We start from the raw sequence: 24,167 nt of genomic DNA on the forward strand, positions 1-24,167 counted from the left end.
AAAAAATATTTAAAATATTAAAAATTAAATTATAATTTAATTTACTAAAATAATACTTAACCCGAATTAAAATGACGGAGGAGGGATATTATCTCATGATACCTTGCTTGCCCAGGAAGCGTTGACACCAAAATTGTTTCGTGTTTCTAGAATCCTTCTATTAATACTGTAGACAAGGGAAAGCTAGTAGCTACCGTATGGAAGAAGACGGTGGAAAAAATTAATTTAATATCAAATATTTTATACCCTAAAATGAATACTCTCAAACAAAGGAATCTGCAGGCCCACAGAGAAGGCAACATCCTATCACCTCACCTCACCGCTTCAACAATCAGCAAGCGAGCATCAATTATTATTTATTTATGCCTTTATTAATTCATTAGAGTTCTAACCATGGAGCTTAAAATGAGAAGAGAAACCAACGGCAATGAATTAGTTGCAGAAACCGACATATGGCATAACTACTAGCTAGTACTACTCTGCTTTGCCGGTAGCCAAAAAGCTTCTAGAAGACCCACCTTTTTCTATTTTTGTTGCTATTCATTGAAACTTATCGCCAAGCAAGCAGCATGTGCGTCCCTCTCTCTTTATAAAAATCACAATCATGCCCACATCACCACACACCATTACCCATTATCCTCAAAATATATATATACATATTCATTTCTAAATTCTACTCCTCAATCCACTCTCTTTTCTTCTCTCTCTATATTCCGATCCCCACACTTGTTTTGTATTCTGCTACCATGGAGCTTATTTCAGCTCTACCTGAGGACGTAGCCCGAGATTGCTTGATTCGGATCTCTTATCAAAACTTTCCAGCAGTTTCCTCTGTGTCCAAAGCCTGGAATACCGAGATCCAGTCGCCGGAGTTTCGCCGTAGAAGGACCGCCGCTAATCAAACTCAGAAAATACTCGTCGCCGTTCAATCCAGAGTTGACTCCGACGACAAACGTCGAACCGGCTTGCTGGTCAAGGCAGCAACGAACCCGGTTTACCAGCTCAGCGTGTTGGAACCCAAAACCGGTAACTGGAGCGAGTTACCACCGGCACCGGAATTACCAAACGGGTTACCCATGTTCTGTCGTATAGCCGGTGTAGGCTACGACCTTGTTGTTATTGGCGGGTGGGACCCAGAGTCTTGGAAAGCTTCCAATTCAGTTTTTATCTATAACTTTCTATCTGCCACGTGGCGACGTGGGGCCGACATGCCCGGTGGGCCCCGAACGTTCTTTGCGTGTGCATCGGATAACGATCGTACGGTCTACGTTGCTGGCGGCCACGACGACGAGAAGAATGCACTGAAATCCGTGTTGGCGTATGACGTGGCACGCGATGCATGGGCCGCTCTGCCTGATATGTCTAGAGAGCGTGACGAGTGCAAAGCCATCGTTCGGGGAGGACGCCTCTGCATAATTGGCGGCTACTGCACCGAAATGCAGGGCCGCTTTGAGAAGAGCTCAGAGGAGTTTGATGCTGCCACGTGTCAGTGGAGCCCAGTGGAAGAAGAGTTCTTGGATGCTGGCACCTGTCCTAGGACTTGCGTCGATGGCGGTGATGATGAGTTGTTCATTTGCCGAGACGGTGAGGTGGTGGTCTTAAAGCGTGACACGTGGCAGACGGTGGTAAAGGTGCCGGAGGAAATACGCAATGTTTCGTATATGGAAGCGCGGGAAGGAGCATTGTTGTTAATTGGATCAAGTGGTTTCGGACAACCACATATGGGTTTTTTGTTGGACTTGAAGAGTAGTAATTGGGCCAAATTATCGAGCCCAGAAAACTACACTGGCCATGTCCAATTTGGTTGCCTTTTGGAAATTTAGGGTACTGTATTATAATGTACTTTGTCTATGTAAATATGAAGCAACATTTTTGTTTCCTATGGTTGCTTAGCTTAAGGCAATGGACATTTTCCAGTTAATTTTTGTTTGGCTTACAAAGAGCTGTATTTATATCTATATAGAGTGCTCGTTTTGCAATACAAACTTTACCCTTCTTAACTAACTAGAGAGAAACCTAAGCTAGCTGTATGTAGTTGGAAATAGTGTTATGTACCAACAGAAAAGAAAACTACGGCTATTTTGCTAATACCGTAATACATGGTGACAAACATTCTAAGTTAAAGTCGAACGTTTATGACTTGTATTGCACGTCTTTTCTTCTTCACTCAACAGTGGCACATGGATAGGCATTAAGAAAAAAAGCGTACATCAAGTTGGTTTTGAGTTCGTGTTTCCTTACTAAATTGGAAGTTGTTCTCTTTTTTGTCCAAGTTATCTGTAATGTCGTAATCATTTGTAGCAATGATCTCCAATGGTTCAACTTGGAGAGACCCTTTTGTTAACTGATCCTATTACACAACTCTAATTGAGAGCGCCAGCTACGGCCATGAGAACAAGTAGGAGGGGATTGAAAATGGAAGCATAGAGTGGACCTTTCAAACGTACGCACCACGTTATCGTAATCCATGCTACTCCAGACGGCACCAGTCCCTAATACAATTAAAAATTTAGGCACTAACCCAAAAAGTGTAACAGATTAGATTAGTTCGACAAAAGATTCAACGAATTACTCATTTTAAGTAGTTTTGTTGAACTAATTTAATCTTTTGTGGATACTACATTAATTTGTATCTTTTGCCGTTAAATTCTTGATGTTGAAATATTTTATAATTAAAAATTACTTCAATGATCAACCAGATATGAGAGCATAGCAAAGAACAAGTAAACAGCCCAAATTTTGAGTACGGTGTGAGTCCACGTGGTGAGTTTTTGTTAGGTTAATATGGGTTGACCAATTGTGAATGTCAAAAGTCAAAACCCTTATAAAAGGTAAGAATCATTCCATCCAAAGTTCCAAGAACCTTGGCTTTCCCTGCTGATGTTCCCAGGTTGCCACTTTCCAATCTGAAAAGTGAAGATACATACATACGTACATAACGGTAGAGAATCATAGATATGATAAACGGAACGGAACTAGTGAGTAGTGAGTATGGAGATACCTAAACGAAATGGCTAAGAGCAAAGCAAGTCCAGGGATGATGTTGTATATGGCTACAGCATATGTTGGGTTTGCTAAAGCCACTGCTTCAGCCAACCCCCGAACTTGCAATTTACGAATTGAATGCCATTTACGTGTTTAATAATAATCATGTTATGTGTCACATTGAAAATATGTGAAATAATAACACACACGGTGACTAAATTTTTGTATAAACAGAGTTAAAAGTATAAATCGCTTCATGTTAAAAGTTGCTACTATGTTTATAGTAACCCAAAGTCCCAAAGGGCTAAGGATTGGAATATTATATTCTTTTGTATTTATCACACATCATTTATCTGGGTGCGGCTTGACCAATGGCAAACCAATGACAAAAGGGTGCTGCCAATGATAAACGACAATGAAAAAATCTGTATTAATTTGCATTAAAAATTTTTGAAGACATCACACTCAGACGTCAAACACCAGTGAATTCTGATTTCCAGAATTGCATAAGAGCATTTATTTACCAATAAAAGAAAATTTGGGAGCTGGTAATGTTTTCTCATAGATTGAGCACGAGAATGGCACTTCATACAGAGAAGACTGAGGATTATGTAATGCGAATCCAATGAAAGAATTTAAGAGTAATGCAAGAGCCACGAAGTTATTATTTTGTTTACTTGCTTCTCATGCACCGCACAATAACCTCTACAAATTTCTTATACATGTGCTGCTTCATATACATGCTCTGCACCTTCTTTCTTCCTTCTATCCCCATTTGCTTCCTTGCCAACTGGTTTTTGAGTAAAAACTGGAGATTCTGTGCAAGGACTTGATTCCCTTGGTGTCCAATGGGATGAAGAAGACCTGTAACATTGTTCTCGACGATCTCCTTTGTTCCCCCAGCATCTGTTCCCAGAACCTACTCCACAAAAGTCAATAAAACAGTTTATCACACTGATTTTAAAGCACCTAAGCTTTTTAATCTTGATAAAGCAGGTAAAAGCAAGTGGCAATCATACCGGAAGCCCAAACGCCATCGCTTCTATAGTCACCCGTCCAAATGTTTCTCCCAGGCCCTATACACAAGTTTAGCAATTAGCCACAGCTTCACACATCAAAGCATATTTGATATTTCTGTAATTCCATCAAGAAGGTGAATTCTTGGGGAGATAGTTCTTGTATTTAGGCCAATAATCAAGTGTATTTATACAATTGCACAAAAATACACCTAGTGGCACAAAAATGCACTTAGCATTACCTATTTTTATAAGTTAAATAATTTAAACATAACTACCTGAGCGTTTATGACATAAACATCAGCAGCAGAGTAAAGCGAAGCAACACGTGTTGTGGCTGGAGTCCATAAAACTGATTTGGAGGAGTTCGGATGCTGTTGTAAGAAATTTAAAAGACCTTTAACATAATCAGCCTTGTTACTCTTGGATCCAACAGAACCAATAAGAACTTTGAGAGATTGTTCCATTGTTCCTTGGTTGCTGGACAAAACCTGTTTTCTGAGGAAGTCAAGATTTACATAATTAGTACAAATGAATACAAATACACAGCCATAAGTGGTAGAACTTTATTTTGAGATTCAGCAACCTGTTTAAAGAATTTTTGGAGGCACCTTTCAGAACCGCATCGCCATCCTTCAACGGCGGTAACATTTTTCTGATACGACGTCTTCGAGCCAGGGTTGATAGGCCTTCTCTTATATTCAGTTTTCTCATCTTCTTATCATCTGGCAATTGTCTCGGTTCCTCTATTACAGAGATTGCTGATTCAAGAAGTAATAGTTGGCCCTTCCCAGGGTTGATGCTACTTAGAGATATCACAAGCATATCATTTTCAGTCAAGCCCATTTCTTTTCGGACTAAATCTCGCAAAAGCTGCCTTTTTTCAGTCATCTTCTCAGTACTGAATGAAGGAGTGTTCAGTGTAGAAGGAAGGCCAGCTACAAATGCCAGTTCATCATTAACAGATAATGGAACTAGTTCAGGGTGGTATCTAAGCTTTATGCTTTCTTCTTCACACCACTTTTGCCATTGTTTAGATTGTGATTCAGAAAGGAAAACCAACATCTTTACTCTGTTCAAGACATCTTTTGAGCGATCAAAGTACTCTCGTCGATTTTCCATAATCCACCAGGCAACTTGGCTTGCACCGGCAGGAAAATGCTCAATATATTGTTCTGGAAGCAATTATGAAGATAAACGTTTTCAATTAAGTTTGTAAAGAAGAGGAGAAGAGGAGAATTATAATCTAAGTGAGGAATTATGAACATAAACATGAGAAATTATAATGCACACACAATAATCCATTCGTACCAATCCATGATGCGCACACAGCTGATCCAGCAATGACAAGATCAGCCTTCATTGCAGTTTTAAAGCTGAAATCCGCTTTGTCCTCAAGCACCTTGATTCGTCTTCTGGTAAGTTCTGGCATCAAACCACCCTTCTTGCTAAGCACAACTGCTGAAACAGTGGCTCCACAGCTCAGAAGTTCTGTTGCCAACTCCATCATTGAAAGTGGTGCTCCAGTCATGGAAAGCTCATGGAATATCAAGATGAATCTTCTGGACCAAACAAGACGTGCAAAGTCCCCCTTCCTGTTACATGTCCCAGATCTCTTCTCAGGACTCCATTCTAGGATCCTATCCTCTATTGAGCCAAATGGACCAACAAGCAATCCATATGTACTGTTTGTGTTGGGAATTTCTGCTTCCTGCTCTTCTACATCTTTATTCTCAACTTCTGATTTTGTTTTTCTCCTACCTCGAGCTTTACCTCTTGAAGATCGTGCTGGTCGTTTGCTCTTCTTCTTCGAGTTTGTCTTACGACCAGAGGGAGCACTACCCTCTTCTTTCTTGGCCAAAGCTACATTTACTGATTTATCATTCCATTCTTCATTTCTAAATGTCTCATTCACAGCAGATATGGAATTATCTGTAGCAATCAAATCTCTACGCTGACTCTGCTCAGCATCTGAATCAATATCATGTGACCTGCCTCCAAAGCCTGAAAATTCCTCCTTCTTATCGCTATGAGCCCATCTGGACTGAACAAAAAATCCAAGGTAAGCCCAGAGGGTAATGAGAAGCAACCACAAGAGCACACGATTGCTCCGCAACCACAATGCAGCACCTACACTAGTCCTCCCATCCCTTCTTGGTGTCCGGCTGGAATTTAGCCGCCGAAAGATTGGGGAATTTCGCGGGGATGATCTTCCAGATAATGTTGATTTAAGACTCGCAGCTGACCTTAATGAAGACTTTGCTACAAATTCCCCTCTATTGTTCATTTCCTCCATTTACTACCTTCAACTATAATCCTGTTCCTATCACTACACAACCCTCACCCGAATTCAGCTAAAATCCTCTTTGGATTCTTCAACACATGAGACGCACAACAAATAATATAGTTGAGAGCAGTTTAATGCGCATTTCAAGATTCCTAAATCATAAATGAAGGAGAAAGAGAAAGAACCGAAAATAGTGTTAGCTGTTCCTAGCTGAAAAAGGAAGTGATTACCGTTTGAAGAAATGTAGAAAGGTGAAAAAAAGCTACTTAAGCAAGAAAAGGAACACAAAGCGCTATGGCAGAGAAGAGAAGAGATATTACATGGATTGCTTTCAAGATCTGTGGTTCAGCTTGAAAAGTGATTCTTGAAGAACAAGAAGAACACGAAGCTACTTCATCGCTTACACTTATTATTACCAACAGAGTGTGAATGAATCTGCGCTTCTGGATTGCAATTACTCTCAACTTGAGAGAGAGGGAGAGAGAGAGAAGAGCATCATTTTCAGCGGGACGAAAGCACGATGATTGATTAGAGAGAAGACTCCCAGAATTGCAAGACAAACAAGAGTCTCAGTCTCAATGCAAGTGATATGCACGTGCGGCATACACGTGTGATTTTCTAAACCGTTCGATCAATTGGAAGCCTTGATTTTGGATTTGACCCCGGGTCCCCTAGCTCTGACTTTTGTCTTCTGTTTAAACCAGTATCTATTTTCTATTAGGATTTATTAATAGTGGTTCCCAATTCTATTTATAACACCACTTTCTTTTCACGTCTAATTACTTTTGACATGTTTTTAAATATTTAAGAATATTTTATATACAAATATATATTAATAAAATCTAATAACAGAATCTAGTTATATTAGATTAATTTAGTTGTAAAAATTAATTTGTAATATTTTTATTATCAGAATGTCACACTTTCGGCTGCACTAAAAATTTAGTGTGCGAAATTTAACTCACACAATTTCTTCGACAAATGCACTAAGTCGTCTAAGTAATACTTCAAGTGAGTGAGGGTCGATCCCACAAAAATTATTGGATTGAGCAAATAATAACTATTTTGCTGGACTTAGTCAGGCAAATAGAAAAAGAGTGGTTGTTTGTTGAATTTGCATGAAACACAATAATAAAGAAAGTAATAAAGAATTGGTGTAGAAACAGTAATGAGAGAATAGATAAGGTCTCGGAGATATTTACCCATCCGGATTAATATTTCTTACCAATTATTTTAATAATGAATGATTCATTCTATGGCAAACTGTAAGTGATTAAAATCTGTCCGTTCAGTGAATTAATCTCCTCCAATCCTACTCAAAACGCCACAGATAAGGTCAGATCTTTCGGATCAGAAGGTGAAGTTCAAAAAACTAGTTTAGCGCCACAAAAATCTCAATTACCAATAACTAACCCGATTATATGTCACGTATCCCAATTAGCCAGATAACTTGTTGATTTAGGAGGAATGTTTTCAAGCTGTAGCTCAAGTGACCTTTTCCCAGTATCACAGGAACTTATGTAGAGAAAGGGACATACCCAGTCTCATTTGGATGAAGAACGAAAACAAACCTTAGAACTGAATTAAACGTATATTAAAATAGAATAGTAATGATATTAATCCATAAAGATAAGCAGAGCTCCTAACCTTAACCAAAAGGTTTAGTTACTCATAATTTACAGAGAAAACTAATATCTGAAAATAATGTTCTGTGTGTGCCCGTAACCTTAGTGATTTCCTGTTTAAATAGGAGATGCTAACCATAAAAGATGTTAATTTTAATTTAAAAAGTACAAAGATAAAATTAGGTAAGCTAAAGAGTGCTAAAATCCTTTGGTCATGTGCTTCATTCGAGGCTTGGCGTCCAACTTGGAAAATGGCCGTTGAACGCTCATTAGGGGATGAACTCGCTGCCCTCTGCTCCCTAGCTGGTGTTGAACACCAGTTTTGGGCGTCCAACGCTGGAGGCTGGTTCTTCTTGGGCGTTGAACTCTAGAGGTAGACGTTCAACGCTCATTTTGGGCATGAGTCTGGAAGATAAGTATAGACTATCATATATTGCTAGAAAGTTCTGAAAGTTAGCTTTTCAACGCCGTTGAGACCGCGCCAATTGAACCTCTGTAGCTCAAGATATGCTCTTTAGAATGCACTGAGGTCATGATTGATAGCATCTGCTATCCTTTCTTCGTCTCTGAACAAGATTCTACCAAATCTACCCGAAAATCACCTAAAATCATAGATATCATGTATATAAAATATAAATATTATACGTATAAAAATATGGATATTAAATTAGAGAATTTAACAACTTCTATTATACAACTCATATTTTACATATAGACTATTATAAAATAAAAAATAAAAAATAAAATATAAACAAAAAGTAAGAAATAAAATTTTAAAAATAATTATTAACTCATCATATTAAAATCAATAAATAAGCATATGTATAAATAATAAATAAAAAATATTAAAATTATGACTCTTTGGTGTACATGTAAGATAATTTGAAATATATAACAAGACACATAGTTTAAAATTTAGTAATATTAATTATAAAAATGTATTAATTATGGATATTATGAGTATGAAATTATGAATGTTATGAGTATGAAATTATGGATGTTATTAATATGAAATTTTGGTTGTTATGTGTACCTTACCTAACTATGAATGTTATGCGTATGAACTTATGCTTAAGTACTGAGGTGGTGAGATACTACGACCTCTAAAAGTAAAAATATATATATAGTAATAGTAAAAAAAGATATTTAACTAGGAACTTTTGAAGAAAAGGGTAAAATAAAATCGTTAAATTGAAAAGCGCAACACTCCCAAAGCGATAAGATAAACGAAGCAGGATAGAGCAAGCTAACAAGATTATATACCAAGAGTTCCAAAATACATATAACAAAACTCAAGACTCGGCTCGTGAAGATAAACCGGCCCGAGCACATATAGATACATACATAATTACAGAACCTATTTCTTCAAAGTAGCCACTAAAAGGAAGTTAATACATCACATATATAATAAGCGAAGATAATAAGTATCTATATAAATACATATAACCAAAATAAAGCCCCAAAGGATAAGGATCTTCGCTAATCAGAAGCTTTCAGCATGCCTCAGCGATGAGCCTCACGTCCTGCATCTGAAAACCACAAATATCGTATGGGGTGAGAATCGGAGGTTCTCAGCATGGTAACAGTGCCCACATATCTAACATATAATGTCTTGGGAAAGTCAAAGGCAATCCTAGAACTTCCGACATATAATTAAAGCTTATAAACATAACTAAACCATAAAATAAAATAGGCAACTAGGTACGGGTCTTCACTCTATCTAAAACTTCCCAATCCAACTTTTCCGAACCTCCTAACCGCCACCGAAAAATAGTTATTACAAACACAATTATTACATACAAGAAAATCACAGGTAGAAAGCATATACAGCAGATAAACAAGTAGCAAATAGTGATGCAATCAATTAAGCATTCTAAACAATACACACCAAACAAACATATAGATGCATATGATGCATGTCTGTCCTAGTGGCTGACGAGTCTAATCTGTCGGTTATCAACCCAACCCGACGTGTTCGGTAGCTAACACAGGCATAGTCTCTCTGTTGCGCCTTAATATCATTAGAGAAAATCCGTGTCCTATCACCATTAGAGGGTGTCTGTACCCTGTCACCGTTAGAAGATATCTGTGCTCTGTCACCATTAAAAGGTATATATGCCCTGTCACCCTTACAACCAGAGAAAAAATACAGACATACTCACATCCAACATTTTCCATTTTCATCAAGTTCCAACCCAATATTTCCAATTATTCTCAACTTCTGATTTTGTTTTTCTCCTACCTCGAGCTTTACCTCTTGAAGATCGTTTTTCTCCTACCTCGAGCTTTACCTCTTGAAGATCATGCTGGTCGTTTGCTCTTCTTCTTCGAGTTTGTCTTACGACCCTCTTCTTTCTTGGCCAAAGCTACATTTACTGATTTATCATTCCATTCTTCATATCTAAATGTCTCATTCATGGCAGATATGGAATTATCGGTAGCAATCAAATCTCTACGCTGACTCTGCTCAGCATCTGAATCAATATCATGTGACCTGCCTCCAAAGCCTGAAAATTCCTCCTTCTTATTGCTGTGAGCCCATCTGGACTGAACAAAAAATCCAAGGTAAGCCCAGAGGGTAATGAGAAGCAACCACAAGAGGACGCGATTGCTCCGCAACCACAATGCAGCACCTACACTAGTCCTCCCATCCCTTCTTGGTGTCCGGCTGGAATTTAGCCGCCGAAAGATTGGGGAATTTCGCGGGGATGATCTTCCAGATAATGTTGATTTAAGACTCGCAGCTGACCTTAATGAAGACTTTGCTACAAATTCCCCTCTATTGTTCATTTCCTCCATTTACTACCCTCAACTATAATCCTGTTCCTATCACTACACAACCCTCACCGAATTCAGCTAAAATCCTCTTTGGATTCTTCAAGCCCGAGAGGTTCTCTGAATTCAACACATGAGACGCACAACAAATAATATAGTTGAGAGCAGTTTAATGCGCATTTCAAGATTCCTAAATCCAAATAGAAGAGATTACTAAATAAATGAAGGAGAAAGAGAAAGAACCGAAAATAGTGTTAGCTGTTCCTAACTGAAAAAGGAAGTGATTACCGTTTGAAGAAATGTAGAAAGCTGAAAAAAAAAGCAACTTAAGCAAGAAAAGGAACACAAAGCACTATGGCAGAGAAGAGAAGAGATATTACATGGATTGCTTTCAAGATCTGTGGTTCAGCTTGAACAGTGATTCTTGAAGAACAAGAAGAAGACGAAGGTTATGGCTAGCACGAGCAATGCAGTTGGGAGCTCGAACAACCCACAATCGTTTGGAAGCATCATGAGGAGAATGAACAGAAATAGAGAAGCTCGTTTGCCAGAATGGTGTGCTTGCGGGTCGAGACCGGTGCTGCGGTGGTCAGGGATGGATTCTAATCCAGGGAGACCGTTCCTGGGTTGCCCGAACTACAATGTAAGTATTATTGTTGTTGATTGCTGTATTTATGGATATAAATTTTGCTGATTGAATTTTCTTTGATATGCAGACTGTGGGTAAGAAATGGTGTGGATTGTTTATGTGGGTTGATAAAATTTTGGAAGATGCCATGCCATGTGATGATAGAACAAGACATTCAGTTGATGATGAAGAATGGAAGATGAAGATGGCTTAGAAATTTGGTAAATTAGAAGCTGAAATTAGGGTTCTAAAAATAGGGAAAATTTTGATGTTTGTGTTCATGCTGCTGATTGTAATTGGTGTTCTTGTATTAAAGCTGGATAGACAGCAGGGTCAACTGTATCTAGCAAAAAACAAATGACATGCATGTTATATGCATTCCTTGTTCATGTACTTATTCCTATCCTTTTGTTTGAAAGAAATGGAAATTAAAGTATTTGATTATATGCATACTTTTATTTCTGGACTTCTTTTCAATGAAATAGAAATGGACAGGATTTGAACTACTTTTAAGTCTGTAACAGAGGATAAGATATAAACAAAAAGTTGAGAAAACTCAATTCAATAAAGTCATAATTCATAATTCATATTGGTAATGTTTGATTCAAAAAAGACATTATAGAGCCAAACCACCAAGTATATCAAAGTTGTTGACATATTGACTTGATAAAATTCAAATACTAAAATCCCGAACACTGGGACAATGTTTTAGGCATTGTAAACAACATCAACAAAATAGATACAAAAAAATAGCCTGCTTTTCCTAAACATAATCATCCTAATCTTCATTTTTGTGTCTGGGTGCCTTGAATCCAGGGTTGGGTACAAACTTCATGAAATTTGCAAGCCTTGTAGCAGTTTCCTGTGTTGCACCTTGCATAGGGCCACTTGTTCAAATACTCCCAGGCTTCCTTATTAACCCTTTCAATCTTTTTGATGATATCAAGGAAGCCATCTTGGCTAGTACATCTTGCACAATCCCAAAGTAGCCCTCTAAGCTGGAGATCCTTCCATTGCTTATTGAAGTTCTTCCACAGATGCCAAACACAGAATCTGTGATGGACATCTGGAAAAACCTCCTTAACTGTATTTATAAGGCCCTGTTTTAGATACCAAGGAAGGGGTCAGATAGTTATTTTCGGGCAGCAAAACTGTCCCTACAGTTATATAAGTGACATCAAAATAGTCCCTAGACTTGTTCAAGTGACATCAAACTAGTCCCTAGACTTATGTAAGTGACATCAAACTAGTCTCTACACAGCACTGTTACAGAATATTATGTAGAACAGGATAAATGAGTAATAATAGATTGACAGAATATTATGCAGCATATAATCAGTTCAAGATTAATTCTGCATATATAGACAGCAGCCCAGTGTATTAACATCATATAATCAGTCTAGGATTAATTCACCATATATAATAAGCAATATGTGCCTTAAATCAAACTGGCAAATAAATCACAAGGACAGGCACCAAACTTCACTCTCCGTGTAGTTTCCCACAAAACCCAAGACCAATACCCTTTTTTTTTCTTTTGCAACTGAGAAAAATATATATATACAACTACAACTTACTACCAACAAAAAAAGGCACACAGAAATAAAGAAAATCTGCCAAATTTGGAGCTAAAGTAATCACTAACTAGAGAGGTTAAAAAACAATAAAATAATATACAACACTGAAGGTGGAGATGAAACAAGAAAAACTATCTAGAAATAGTAATGGTAAATAGTAGTTAATGAAAGCTCATTAAATGGCATCTGTTATCTTCTTCATATTATAGCATTGATTCAGTCCTAATCTTCTTCTACCATTTTCATCATCACTCTCACTCTCTCCTTTTCATTACTTGACAGTTGGCAACAAAAGAACCACTTCCTTGCTTTTCTACTTCTCCTTCTCCCTCTAATATTTCACTGTGCTATATTGTCACTATATTCAAATTAACAATATAAGTTAAGTCTTCTATTATTTTTGATTTTCTTTTTCAAAATTTTTATTAAAAAAGGTTATTGTGGACCGGGGTATTGAATAGAGTGCCTAACTTTGTTAGTTGTTAACTGTTAAATTATATGATATTTCACCTTTATTTTGATCATGTTGCTAATGATTTGTGTCATGTGAACATAAGAAAGTGTGAAATCAAGAACATTATTTTGGTGTAACTAAGGATAGCAGTTCTCTAGACACTAACTTCAATCTTGGTGGATCAAACCATTCAAATTTACATACCTTTTTCCACAACTAATCCACTAGTCCAGACCAAATTTATCAAACAATTTGACTATTCCAATAGCTAAGTTATCTTCATTAGCAATTGCAAAACTTACTTTATATTACTCTAACTTATGTATGCAAGAATCCTTTATGATCACACACTGAGTTTAACTAAACAGCATTACATATTACATTCAGTTTAACTAAACCAACCCAATACAAAGAAAAGCAATTAGGTAAATCAGTCAAATTCAGAATCCATTATCAGAGTTACAAAAAATTTTAACTCCCAAAAGATCTTTACTTCTACTGTGATCATGCAAACTTTGTTTAACAAATTCATTGATCAGAGTCATTGTTCTGAAACACATTAACAGTTTGGAAACTCCTCCACTAAGAGCAGTAAACCCTAACACATAAAGAACATATTTTCATATCATCAAAACATAAGAAACACTCCTACTCTACAATTTTCTTGGCCAAACCACTACGAAAGCCAGTAGTGATCAAACCCTAGCACAGAGAACAGAACAGAGGCGTTCATACCCACTAATTACAATCGAAAAAAACGGCCTGAACTTTTGTGAATATTAGATTAACAACAATATAAAAAAAAAATAGAGAAACCACATTTTTTTTCATTTTTGGCTTACCTCTTTTAGAGAAACCAGGCTTCCCATGATTTTTTTTTTATTTTTGGCAAATGAGCTTCTCTGTTTCTGTTCATTCTCCTCATGATGCTTCTAACGATCGTGGGTTGTTCGAGCTCCCAGCTGCATTGCTCGTGCTAGCCATAACCTTCGGGCTTCAGAGAGGGAGAACAGAAGAACACAGCACCGACGAGGAGACAGCAGAGTGAACAATGTGGCCTTCAAAAGAGGGGATTAGGGTTTTAACTTCACATGAGGGACCAAATTGAGTCGGAAGAGTTTACTCTGCCACATCAGCTAGCCGTTGTGAGTCCCACGTGTCACCAACGCTGCCAGCTAAGCTTTCTGGTTGCGCCACGTGTGCTGAAATTGCCGGAAGGACCACTTTGAGTCCCGAAGTGCAAGTTTGGGGATGACTCTGAGGAACTTTTAAGTTCAGGGACTACTATGAGGCTCGAGTGCAACTTCAGGGACTACATTGAGACTTATCTCGGAGAGAGAGAGAAGAGCATCACTTTCAGCTGGACGAAAGCATGATGATTGATGGGAGAAGACACTCATAATTGCAAGAGAAACAAGAGTCTCAGTCTCAGTGCAAGTGACATGCACGTGCGTCATACACGTGTGATTTTCTAAGCCGTTCGATCAATCGGAAGCCTTCACTTTGTCTTCTGACTTTTTCCCGCGTTCTTTTTATTATTAAAACTAGTGTATGAACCGGTTAAAATTTTTAGATGTAAATAATTTTAGAATGAAATATAATAATATTTGATTATTTTAATATTTTATATTGTTACAATGATAGTATAAAATATTAAAATGTCAGTGATGTTTTTTAAAAAAAATATTTTTTAATCAGTAAAAAACAAAACGTCACTGACGTTTTATAAAAAAAATATTATTTTAATTATATAAAAATAAAATATCATTAACATTTTGTAAATATTCATAGCAACATATAATATATAGTTTAAATCATCTTTAAAAATTTTACTACTTATAATCTAATATACAAAGATAAAATCTCATATGAACCCATATTTTGCACGAAAAAATTTACAAAAATAGAAAAAATATTTATACTTTTGAATATTTTAAGAAAATAATTACTATCTCAAAAAATTTATAAAATTATTATCAAAATTAAAGTTTAATTTGAGAATAGTAAGTAATCAACATTTTATATTCTTTTAAAATGAAATAATTATTTATTAATTTTAATACACAATTTAAAATATAAAAATTTTAGGGACCAGCAACTTTATTAAATTCTGACCAACATATAACCAGCAAAGAAAAATGAGCCATTGGATGAAATCTCACACCAATCTCACACCATTAAAATTATCATTAATGGCTACTTGATAGCTACAAATCACAAAAGTTACTGGCCCCTAGCACTCTTCTTTAAAATAAAATTAAAATATTTATATTAGAATCATATCTTTTTAAAGACTTCTCCATAAATAATATTGATGTTTGAATTTGCAAACGTTCCTGCGTGATTCATGAATAAAATTTTTAAATCGTTATTACTCTTAACTCTTGAAAGTGCCACATATAGTTGGTCATATGTAAAAATTGGTTTGGGTAAGTATAATCCAACATGAGATAAATAACTTGTTTGGGCGCTATTCTCGATTTTTTTTTTATAAAAGTAATAGTGATTTTATATTTAGATATCTCATGTAAAAGGATCATTTTATCTATTAATTATATTTGTGTAAAATAAGATAAAAATAATTCTTTGTTTAGTTTTTATATGAAAAATATCTTTTTTAAAGAAAATTTTTTTTTAAAAAAAAGATGTAAGGATTGTTTGGACGGAAATTAATTTAAGAATGGAAGTCATGATGAAGATATGCAAGTATATTGTGATTTGGGGTGTATTTTACATATATGGATCTGTTAAAATTAGTAACCTGCAAAATGCAGGTTACATAATTGGAACACCAATCTTGAGTATTAATTTAAGTGGAGGCAAACCAAAATAATTTATGCTATTTAATAATTCAGGACCATAGAGATCTAGTTGACTCTCCATATTTCCTTCATCCATACAAATTGAATCTGAACTAAAATATTTTTTTTCTCCAAAAATAATAGTCATTAGATGGTTGTTGACCTCTTTAACAATGTCCAATGTTAGAGCCAGTATAGTTCTTACTTTAAAAAAATCATTTGAAAACATATTTTTCAAAATATTTGGATAAGAAAAATAAATCAACTCATCAAATGCCTGTAATCTACGCACAGAATCATACTTTCATCTTTCTTTTTCACCAACAACACCGGTGCTCTCTACAAAGAAATGATGGGACGAATGAAGTTCTTACTCATGAACTCCTCCAATTGAACTTTAAGTTCAGCCAGCTCCAAAGGCAACATTGGGTAAGGCGCAATTGAAATTGTGCCCCTTATTTGTTCTAAACTTGTAGAGTTGAGTGGTTAAAGAGTGGAGTAACCATTATATAAGAGGAATGTTTTGAAAAAAAGAGTAAAAAAATAGTTGAGGGATGAAAAATTTTATTGGCTTTATTATTATTATTATTATCCATGTATATACAAAGTATTATACACTCTTATTTTAATAAACACATTCTATCTAACCATCTATATATATCAGAGTATTGACCATTCGGATAAAGATGTCTATTTCATCTTTTGTTAAAGATATTTTTATGTTGTGTTTTAATTGGTTTCTGTATAATTTATTCGGTGTTCCTCATCACATGTTATTAAATTCTTCAAAAGATTTTTTTTCCAAAAATAATAAAAAATATTTAATTTAGACTAAAATAAAAAAGATAATAAATTAACTATTAAATTTTTTTAAAATTATTTATATAAAAAAATATATCACATTCATCAATATATATATAACACAAGCTCTTAAAATTTTTACAAATAAAAAAATAATTAATTTATATTTGTATAATATATAAAAAAATTACTATATTATTATTATATTATAGATTAAAATTTACTAATTTAAATTTTGTTTTTATTTTTAATATAAGCATTAGAAATAAATAATTTTTTTATAACAACATATAGTGTAACAAAATATATATAATATTAATTAGTTTTTAAAAAATTCTGAAAAAATGATTTTTTTCTAATAAAGTGTTATTAGAAAATTAACATTATAAAAGCTAATTTTAACCAATAACTTGTCTTATTTAGCATTCATTAATTGTTGTGACAATTAATTAATATTAAATAAGGCAAGTTCTGGCTGTTTTTTTTGTCTACCTAGCATTACCCTATGATATAATAGGTTATTAAATATATTTAATACAAAACACATTGAATATAAATTTTTATTGAGTTTATATTTTAAATAATTTTTAATTGAATTTTGAATATTTTTATTTTAAAGAGTTAGAAAATTTTAACATCATCTTTTTCGTATCTTTTTAATTAAGCTTTTGATTTTTTAAATTATAAACCTTATTTATAATTAAGAGTAATGTTTTAACACCATCAATTAGTCACACATATAAAAATACCAGAACAATTCTATTATCATAATTATAATCTAACTTTATAAGCAATACAATACAATGAAACTATATATAAGTAATATAACTAAATTTTATCTACATCTATAGTCACATTTCATAAATAATATAATCAAATTATATTTATGTTTATAATTAAAATATAAATAAAAATACAAAAAATTATCATGATGGTTAATTTTTTTAGTTCATAATTTTTCAATTATTTTTGTTGTGAAAAATTTAATTATTTTAATAATTAATTATTTTTAAAAAAATAATTGAATAACACAAAAAAGTCTTATTAAGAGTAATTTATTTATATATGATTAAAAAATAATTGAATAATTATATATGGTAAAAAATTAATATTATTAAAAAATCAAATTAAAATTTATTTTAAAATTAAAAATAAAGTTTATTTAAAAATAAAATTAAAAATCATGCTTTTTTTCTTTTTTTTATTTATCTACGAGTAATTTTATAAATATTTTATGATGAATAAAAATATTAAACTTGTACTAAAATTTCTTCTAATAAAATTTATTTTTATTCTACTAAACGTAAATAAACTATTAAAAAGAATTTTGTTTTCTCCATTAGAGAAGAATGATAAACTTCCATACTTCTATTATGTTATGGCAATAATTTGGCCTGTTATTTTTTAATGTACAAAATAATAATAATAATAATAATAATAATAATAATAATAATAATAATAATAATAATAATAAATAAATAAATAAATAAATAAGTATGTCACAGTAAAAAAAGAAGCACGTCACCAAATAATTTATCATCTGAATTATATATGAATCAAATTGATAATATAAGGGCTAACACTACAAAAATCGATAACAAGGTTAAAGGCTTACAAAACATTTCCTAGACTCCCAGAAAAAATGTTTATATTTATATGATATATAAAACAATTATATATATATATATATATATATATATATATATATATATATATGACCAAAAAAAGTCCAACTGCTTTAAAGTAAAATTTTCTTTTAATATTTAATTAAATGTTCTTGTATTTAGTACTTTTTTTTGGCACTTCTTCTTAGTTAAAAATATAATCATTATAATTTTTTAGTTATTATTGTTAGGGGGTGTTCACAGATTGGATATGGCTAAAATTTCGATCCAATCCGCACTAAACTCATTAGATCAATTCGATATTCGCACTTTTTATGTTTGGATCAGATATCAAATATATCCATAAAATAAAAAATATTAAAAATTTTATTTTTATAAAAAAAGTCAATAATTTTTGTTGTTTACTTTTTTAAACATATTTACTTCTGTCTTATTAGAGTGTAGATCCAATTCGATCCAATTCGATCATCTTACAGTTCAGATCATATCCACAAATTACAGATCAGATACGGATAAATACTGTGGATTTATAGATATGATCTAATCTATGAACACCCCTAACTACTACTACAAGTTCATTCTTGAAAAAGAATGCTTTTTTTTATATTATAAACCATTATTAGATCTTAATTATCATTAAAACAACTTAATTGTCAACAAAGAAATAATACTTATTGGTTTCTGAAATTATATTCGTATTTCAATCTAATTTCAAAAATTTCGATTTACTCAATTTAGTCTCTCAACTTAATAATTATGACTCACATTGGTTCCTGATCTTATTTTTGTCATTGTCTCATAAAATCGTTAACGACATGCTGAGATGGACTAACGACTGCTACATTATACGTTCTAGCGACTATTTGATGTGACAATTGAAATTTTTTTTACCTTAATTTTTTTTCAACTAAACATTTAAAACCCTAATATGAGTCACGGATACCTAAGTTAAAAAATCAAACTAAGTAAATTGAAACTTTAAAAATCAAATCGAAGCTCGAATATAACTTCAAAATAGAACTTTAACTTATATAGTGATTAATTTAAATGAGAATCAAATAAATCAAAATTCAACATAATTTTTATCAATGTTTTCAAATTCGAAATTTCTATACCAAAATTAACTAGGATTTCTCTTTAAATTAAAAATTTAATAAAATAGTGACTTTAATTATCTTAACCAATGTCCTAATTAATTACTTTTATATCTTAAAAAAACTGTATATGAGAAGAAAATAATTAATTTGTCTACTTTAATAAATAATTATTTTACTAAAATGAAAGAAATTATTTTTTTAAAATTTTTTAAGAATTAATTAATATTATATATATTTTGTTACACTACATTTAGTTATAAAAATTTTATTTATTTCTAATGCTTATATTAAAAATGAAAAGAAAATTTAAATTAGTGAATTTTAATCTATAATCTAATAATAATATAGTAATTATTTTATATATTGTACGAATATAAATTAATTATTTTTTTATTTATAAAAATTTTAAGAGACTTGAGCTTGTTTTATATATATATATATATATATTGATGAATGTGATATATTTTTTATATAAATAATTTTTTTAAAAAAATCTAATAGTTACTCTATTACCTTTTTGGTTTTATTCCAAATTAAATGCTTTTTATTGTTTTTGAAAAAAAATATTTTAAAAAATTTAATAATATGTGATGATAAATACCGAATAAATTATAAAGAAACTAATTAAAACACAACATGAAAACATCTTTAGCAAAAGATGAAATAAAGATCTTTATTTAGTGGTTACCTTTCAAGAGTACCTAAAGAGTACCTAATTAATAAAGTAAAATACTATTTAATATATAACTTTAATTACATATCATCAATCCAACCTCACCCAACTTACTCAACAGGTTCCAACTGCATGGCTTCTATCTATGTTATCTTCTTCCATCTCCCGCTCTGTCTCCAATCCACCTCAGTGGCTTCTGGATATGTTGTCCGCATACACGAACTCCGGCTCCTTCTCCCGCGCCCATGATCAAGTTTAAGGAGTCTAGCCTCCATTTTCATAATTATGTGTAATGATTTTGAAAATAAATAAAATGACATTAGATTATTTGGTTGATCGTTATCTATTTAGTACTTCATAATTATTTAATTTAGTTACGATTTTATTTTTTTATTTTAAATAGTTAAATGTTGGTTTATTATATTTGTGCCCCTTAACTTGTTCTAAACTTGTAGAGTTGAGTGGTTAAAGAATGGAGCAAACATTATATAAGAGGGAGGTTCTAAAAAAGAGAGAAAAAAATAGTTGAGAAATAAAAAGTTTCATTTCCTTAGTTATTAATATTCATATATATACAAAATTATTATACACCCTTATTTTAATAAATATACTCTATCTAAAAATTTAGGTACATCAGAATATTTCAAGAGTACTTAAAGAGTACCTAATTAACAAAGTAAAATACTATTTAATATATAACTTTAATTACATATTATTAATTCAATTTCACCCAACTTACTCAATAGGTTCCAACTGCATGGCTTCTATCAATATTGTCCTCCTCCATCTCTAGATAATTTTAACGCAATTATATGTTACATTCCCTGTGAGTTTCTCTCTGTTTGTTCCCAAAAAATGTTTGGTACGATCCCATTAGTAAGGGGTTCAACTCGCTAGCTAAGGTGCAGACACAAATAATCTTGTCCAAGTAATCGTTGCATTTAACTTGTAATTTCTGAAGACTTTTTGTCCGTCATTATATTTTCCTGTCATGTTTGTATGATATTAATGTATAATTTGCCTTGCATCTTGATTTTTTGTTTACTGAAGAAAATCTCATGCCCTAAACTCTTCAAACTGTGATCTTGATGGTTTGATAAACCAGAAGTGATTAAGAGAGGGAGAAAAATAAGTTCTTCTCATTGTTGAATAGAATGAAAAATTCCCTTAGAAAATATTTGTTGAGTTATTACATCTTATATACTATGTACTCTTTATGTACTCTCACTAAAAAATAATTACAATGGTAAGCCTATTATTATAAAATAAAATAATCTAGATAACATCCTCCCACAAGTTAGAATTGTGTAAATCTAACCATCCTAGCTTAAAAATATTAGCAAGAAAAGGACCTGATGGCAGAGCTTTGATAAAAAAAATCAGCAAGTTGATATTTGGAACGAACTGGTATAAGATGAATGAGACCAGACAAATGCTTTTCACGAACAATGTGGCAGTCCACTTCAATGTGTTTGGTTCTTTCATGAAAGATGGGATTATTGGCAATGTGAATGGTTGACTGGTTGTCACAGAATAGAGTGATAGACTTTTGAAGCGACAAACCAATGAAATCCATTAAGAAAGATAACCAACTAGCTTCACAAGTGGCAACAACAAGAGACCTATATTCAGAGGACTTGGCAGCTGTGGTCTACTTCTTACTCTTCCAACTAATGAGAGAGTTTCCAAGCATGAAGTAATAACCGAAAACAGAGCGACGAGTATCGGCACAGGTGGCCCAGTCAGCGTCGGCAAATCGAGTGAGATGCAGATTAGAAGTAGAGGAAAAGAAGAGACTAGTTGCAGGTCAGTCTTTTAAATATCGAAGTACGCAAAAAACAGCCTGTAGGTGAGAAGTGGTTGTACAGTCCAAAAATTGGCTCAAATGTCCCCCAGCATAAGAGATATCGGGTCTAGTGTTTGTGAGGTAAAGGAGTAGGCCAATGAGCTGTCTGTAAACAGTGTTGTCTGTTAAAATGGTACCTGATTCCTTTGAGAGTTTCTAACTATAATCAAATGGGGTAGAGAGGCTTGTAATCTATAATAAGGGTGAACGGCCAAGGCTTGAGACAATGAGAGAAAGCACAGAGTTCTCATAACTACCCAAAGCTAATAGAAGTTCTTTTCCTTCAATGTTTTCTATTTGTGTTTTCTTTAAGTTTTGTCTGTATGAGTCTCATGGTGAAAAAGGCAAACAATGTGAGGTTTATAAGAAAAAGCCAGTGAGAGAAAAAAGGCAGAGTGTCAAAAATTAAAGAAAAAGCCATAGATGTCCTAGAGGTCCTTTGTACATCTGTGTTGTGTTTCATAATTCTGTGGAAATTTTTTTGCAAGTTCGGTTAGCACTTAGCACTTAGCAGTTGAAAGTTTGGTAGGTGACCAAGTCAAGTTCAGGATTGGGGATAGATTCTGGACTTGTCCCGGATAGGAATGGTAGTTCCTAGGGAGAATTGGCGTTTGTAATCTGCATGATTATAATGAAATTCCATCATTATTGTGATGGAGACTGGATGTAGACTGCATTGCACTTAGCAGCTGAACCATGATACTTCTTGGTGTGATTCTCTCTCTCTTCTACTCTATTTCTAATTCTGTTGTATAGGAGATAAAATTAAAAAACATCTCCTGACTGGTTACGAGACAAAAAGAAGAAAAATCTCCTGAAGCTATTTCAAATGGCAGAAAGTAACACTCAGCAAAAAGGGGCTAAGATTCAACCTCCCCTTCTCTTAGCCACTAATTACCATTACAGGAAAAAATAAACAAATAGATAAGACGGTGGAACTCACTCTTAGATATTTTTTTTCTTTCTCTAACCCTAGCCCCACCCTCACTTACCTCTCACCGCCTCACACACCCTCACTCACCTCACACCCACTTTCTCACAGCACATACACAGACTCGAAGGAAAAAGAAAGAACGAAAACAGAAAGAGAGAAGAGGGGAGACCGTGAGAAGAGAAGGGAGAGGAAGGAGAGAGCTGTCCACACCGAGCCACCACGCGAGGAGAGAGAGCCATGCCTCGTCACCGCCGGCCTAGAGCTCGCCCTTCGTGTCCCGTCACGTCGCCATCAGAGGCCAGAACAGAGAGAGATGCGTCTGAGAAAGGGGACGAGTGCGAGAGAGGAAACGCGAAAGAACGACTGTTGTCGTTCTGCCTCGCTATCGTCGAACTGCTACAGTCGCCGTGCCTTGTCTCCGTTGCCACTGAGCCTCAACCGCCGCTATGCCAAGTCGCTGTCGTCATTGTTGAGAGAGAAAAGAGAGCTCGAAGAGAGAAACAGGATGCGTGAGAGGAACCGCCGTGAATAGAGGGCTGTTGCGTCGCCGTTCGAGTGAACCTTGGTTGCTACTGGAGTTGTTGATGCCGTTGGAGCTGAACCATTCCTGCCAGCTCCACTTTGTCGCTGCTCCAATCCAAATTCTACGCTCATTCATTCCATTCTAGGGAGAGGTATTTTCTGTAACAGCCCAGATCACCCGCTAGCACAATATTGTTCGCTTTGGCACACAAGGCCTCACGGTTTTGCCTTTGACGATAGGGATGATAGCTGAAGTCCCCAACACTCACTCGTCAAAATGCGTCATGTTAGGGAAAGGTATCCACATCCTTATAAGGCATGCTTCGTTCCCCTCCCCAACCGATGTGAGACCTTACAATCCACCCCGTAAGAGAGCCCAGCGCTCTCGCTGGCACATCGATCCGGGCTCCGGTTCTGATACCATCTGTAACAGCCCAGACCACCTGCTAGCACGATATTGTCCGCTTTGGCACACAAGGCCTCACGGTTTTGCCTTTGACGATAGGGATGATAGCTGAAAC

At 34.1% G+C, this 24,167-nt stretch overlaps 3 protein-coding genes and 1 pseudogene across 4 annotated transcripts; 2 read left to right on the forward strand and 2 right to left on the reverse strand.

The window, feature by feature from the left end:
• Positions 1 to 208: 208 nt before the first annotated feature.
• LOC107613481 (F-box/kelch-repeat protein At1g80440) lies at positions 209 to 2,000 on the forward strand. The gene has a single exon (XM_016315494.3). It carries the CDS (start codon positions 747 to 749, stop codon positions 1,821 to 1,823), a length of 1,077 nt encoding a protein of 358 aa, XP_016170980.1. The 5' UTR covers positions 209 to 746; the 3' UTR covers positions 1,824 to 2,000.
• A 363-nt stretch (positions 2,001 to 2,363) lies between these two features.
• On the reverse strand, positions 2,364 to 2,929 carry LOC148546964 (uncharacterized). Its single transcript, XM_088496824.1, has 2 exons — positions 2,821 to 2,929; positions 2,364 to 2,470 (listed from the first exon to the last, which is right to left on the reverse strand). The coding sequence occupies exons 1-2, from the start codon at positions 2,927 to 2,929 to the stop codon at positions 2,364 to 2,366; spliced, it is 216 nt and encodes a 71-aa protein (XP_088352950.1).
• A 549-nt stretch (positions 2,930 to 3,478) lies between these two features.
• LOC107613262 (uncharacterized) lies at positions 3,479 to 6,866 on the reverse strand. 2 transcript variants are annotated; one of them, XM_088496560.1, is made up of 6 exons: positions 6,609 to 6,846; positions 5,313 to 6,440; positions 4,588 to 5,176; positions 4,280 to 4,499; positions 4,005 to 4,061; positions 3,479 to 3,904 (listed from the first exon to the last, which is right to left on the reverse strand). In XM_088496560.1, exons 2-6 carry the CDS (start codon positions 6,295 to 6,297, stop codon positions 3,659 to 3,661), a joined length of 2,097 nt encoding a protein of 698 aa, XP_088352686.1. In that variant the 5' UTR covers positions 6,298 to 6,440; positions 6,609 to 6,846; the 3' UTR covers positions 3,479 to 3,658. The 2 variants fall into 2 exon arrangements, with proteins under 2 accessions (XP_088352686.1, XP_016170672.1); XM_016315186.3 differs by having other exon boundaries at positions 5,313 to 6,866.
• Positions 6,867 to 11,139: 4,273 nt separating this feature from the next.
• LOC148546965 (uncharacterized) lies at positions 11,140 to 23,656 on the forward strand (annotated as a pseudogene).
• Positions 23,657 to 24,167: the final 511 nt, after the last annotated feature.

This window comes from Arachis ipaensis, chromosome B8, assembly GCF_059453495.1.
Source record: "Arachis ipaensis isolate K30076 ecotype BB chromosome B8, ASM5945349v1, whole genome shotgun sequence".
In the NCBI taxonomy this organism is placed as follows: Eukaryota; Viridiplantae; Streptophyta; class Magnoliopsida; order Fabales; family Fabaceae; genus Arachis; species Arachis ipaensis.

Excerpts from the sequence above, each read along its gene's own strand:
- LOC148546964 (XM_088496824.1), bottom strand. The coding sequence starts at position 2,929 with ATGTATGTATCTTCACTTTTCAGATTGGAAAGTGGCAACCTGGGAACA. Across the intron at positions 2,471-2,820 it reads GATTCTTACCTTTTATAAGG|CATGGATTACGATAACGTGG; the intron begins GTTTTGACTTTT and ends CGTCTGGAGTAG.
- LOC107613481 (XM_016315494.3), top strand. The coding sequence starts at position 747 with ATGGAGCTTATTTCAGCTCTACCTGAGGACGTAGCCCGAGATTGCTTG.
- LOC107613262 (XM_016315186.3), bottom strand. The coding sequence starts at position 6,297 with ATGGAGGAAATGAACAATAGAGGGGAATTTGTAGCAAAGTCTTCATTA. Across the intron at positions 5,177-5,312 it reads TGTGTGCGCATCATGGATTG|AACAATATATTGAGCATTTT; the intron begins GTACGAATGGAT and ends AATTGCTTCCAG. Across the intron at positions 4,500-4,587 it reads TCCAAAAATTCTTTAAACAG|AAAACAGGTTTTGTCCAGCA; the intron begins GTTGCTGAATCT and ends TGACTTCCTCAG.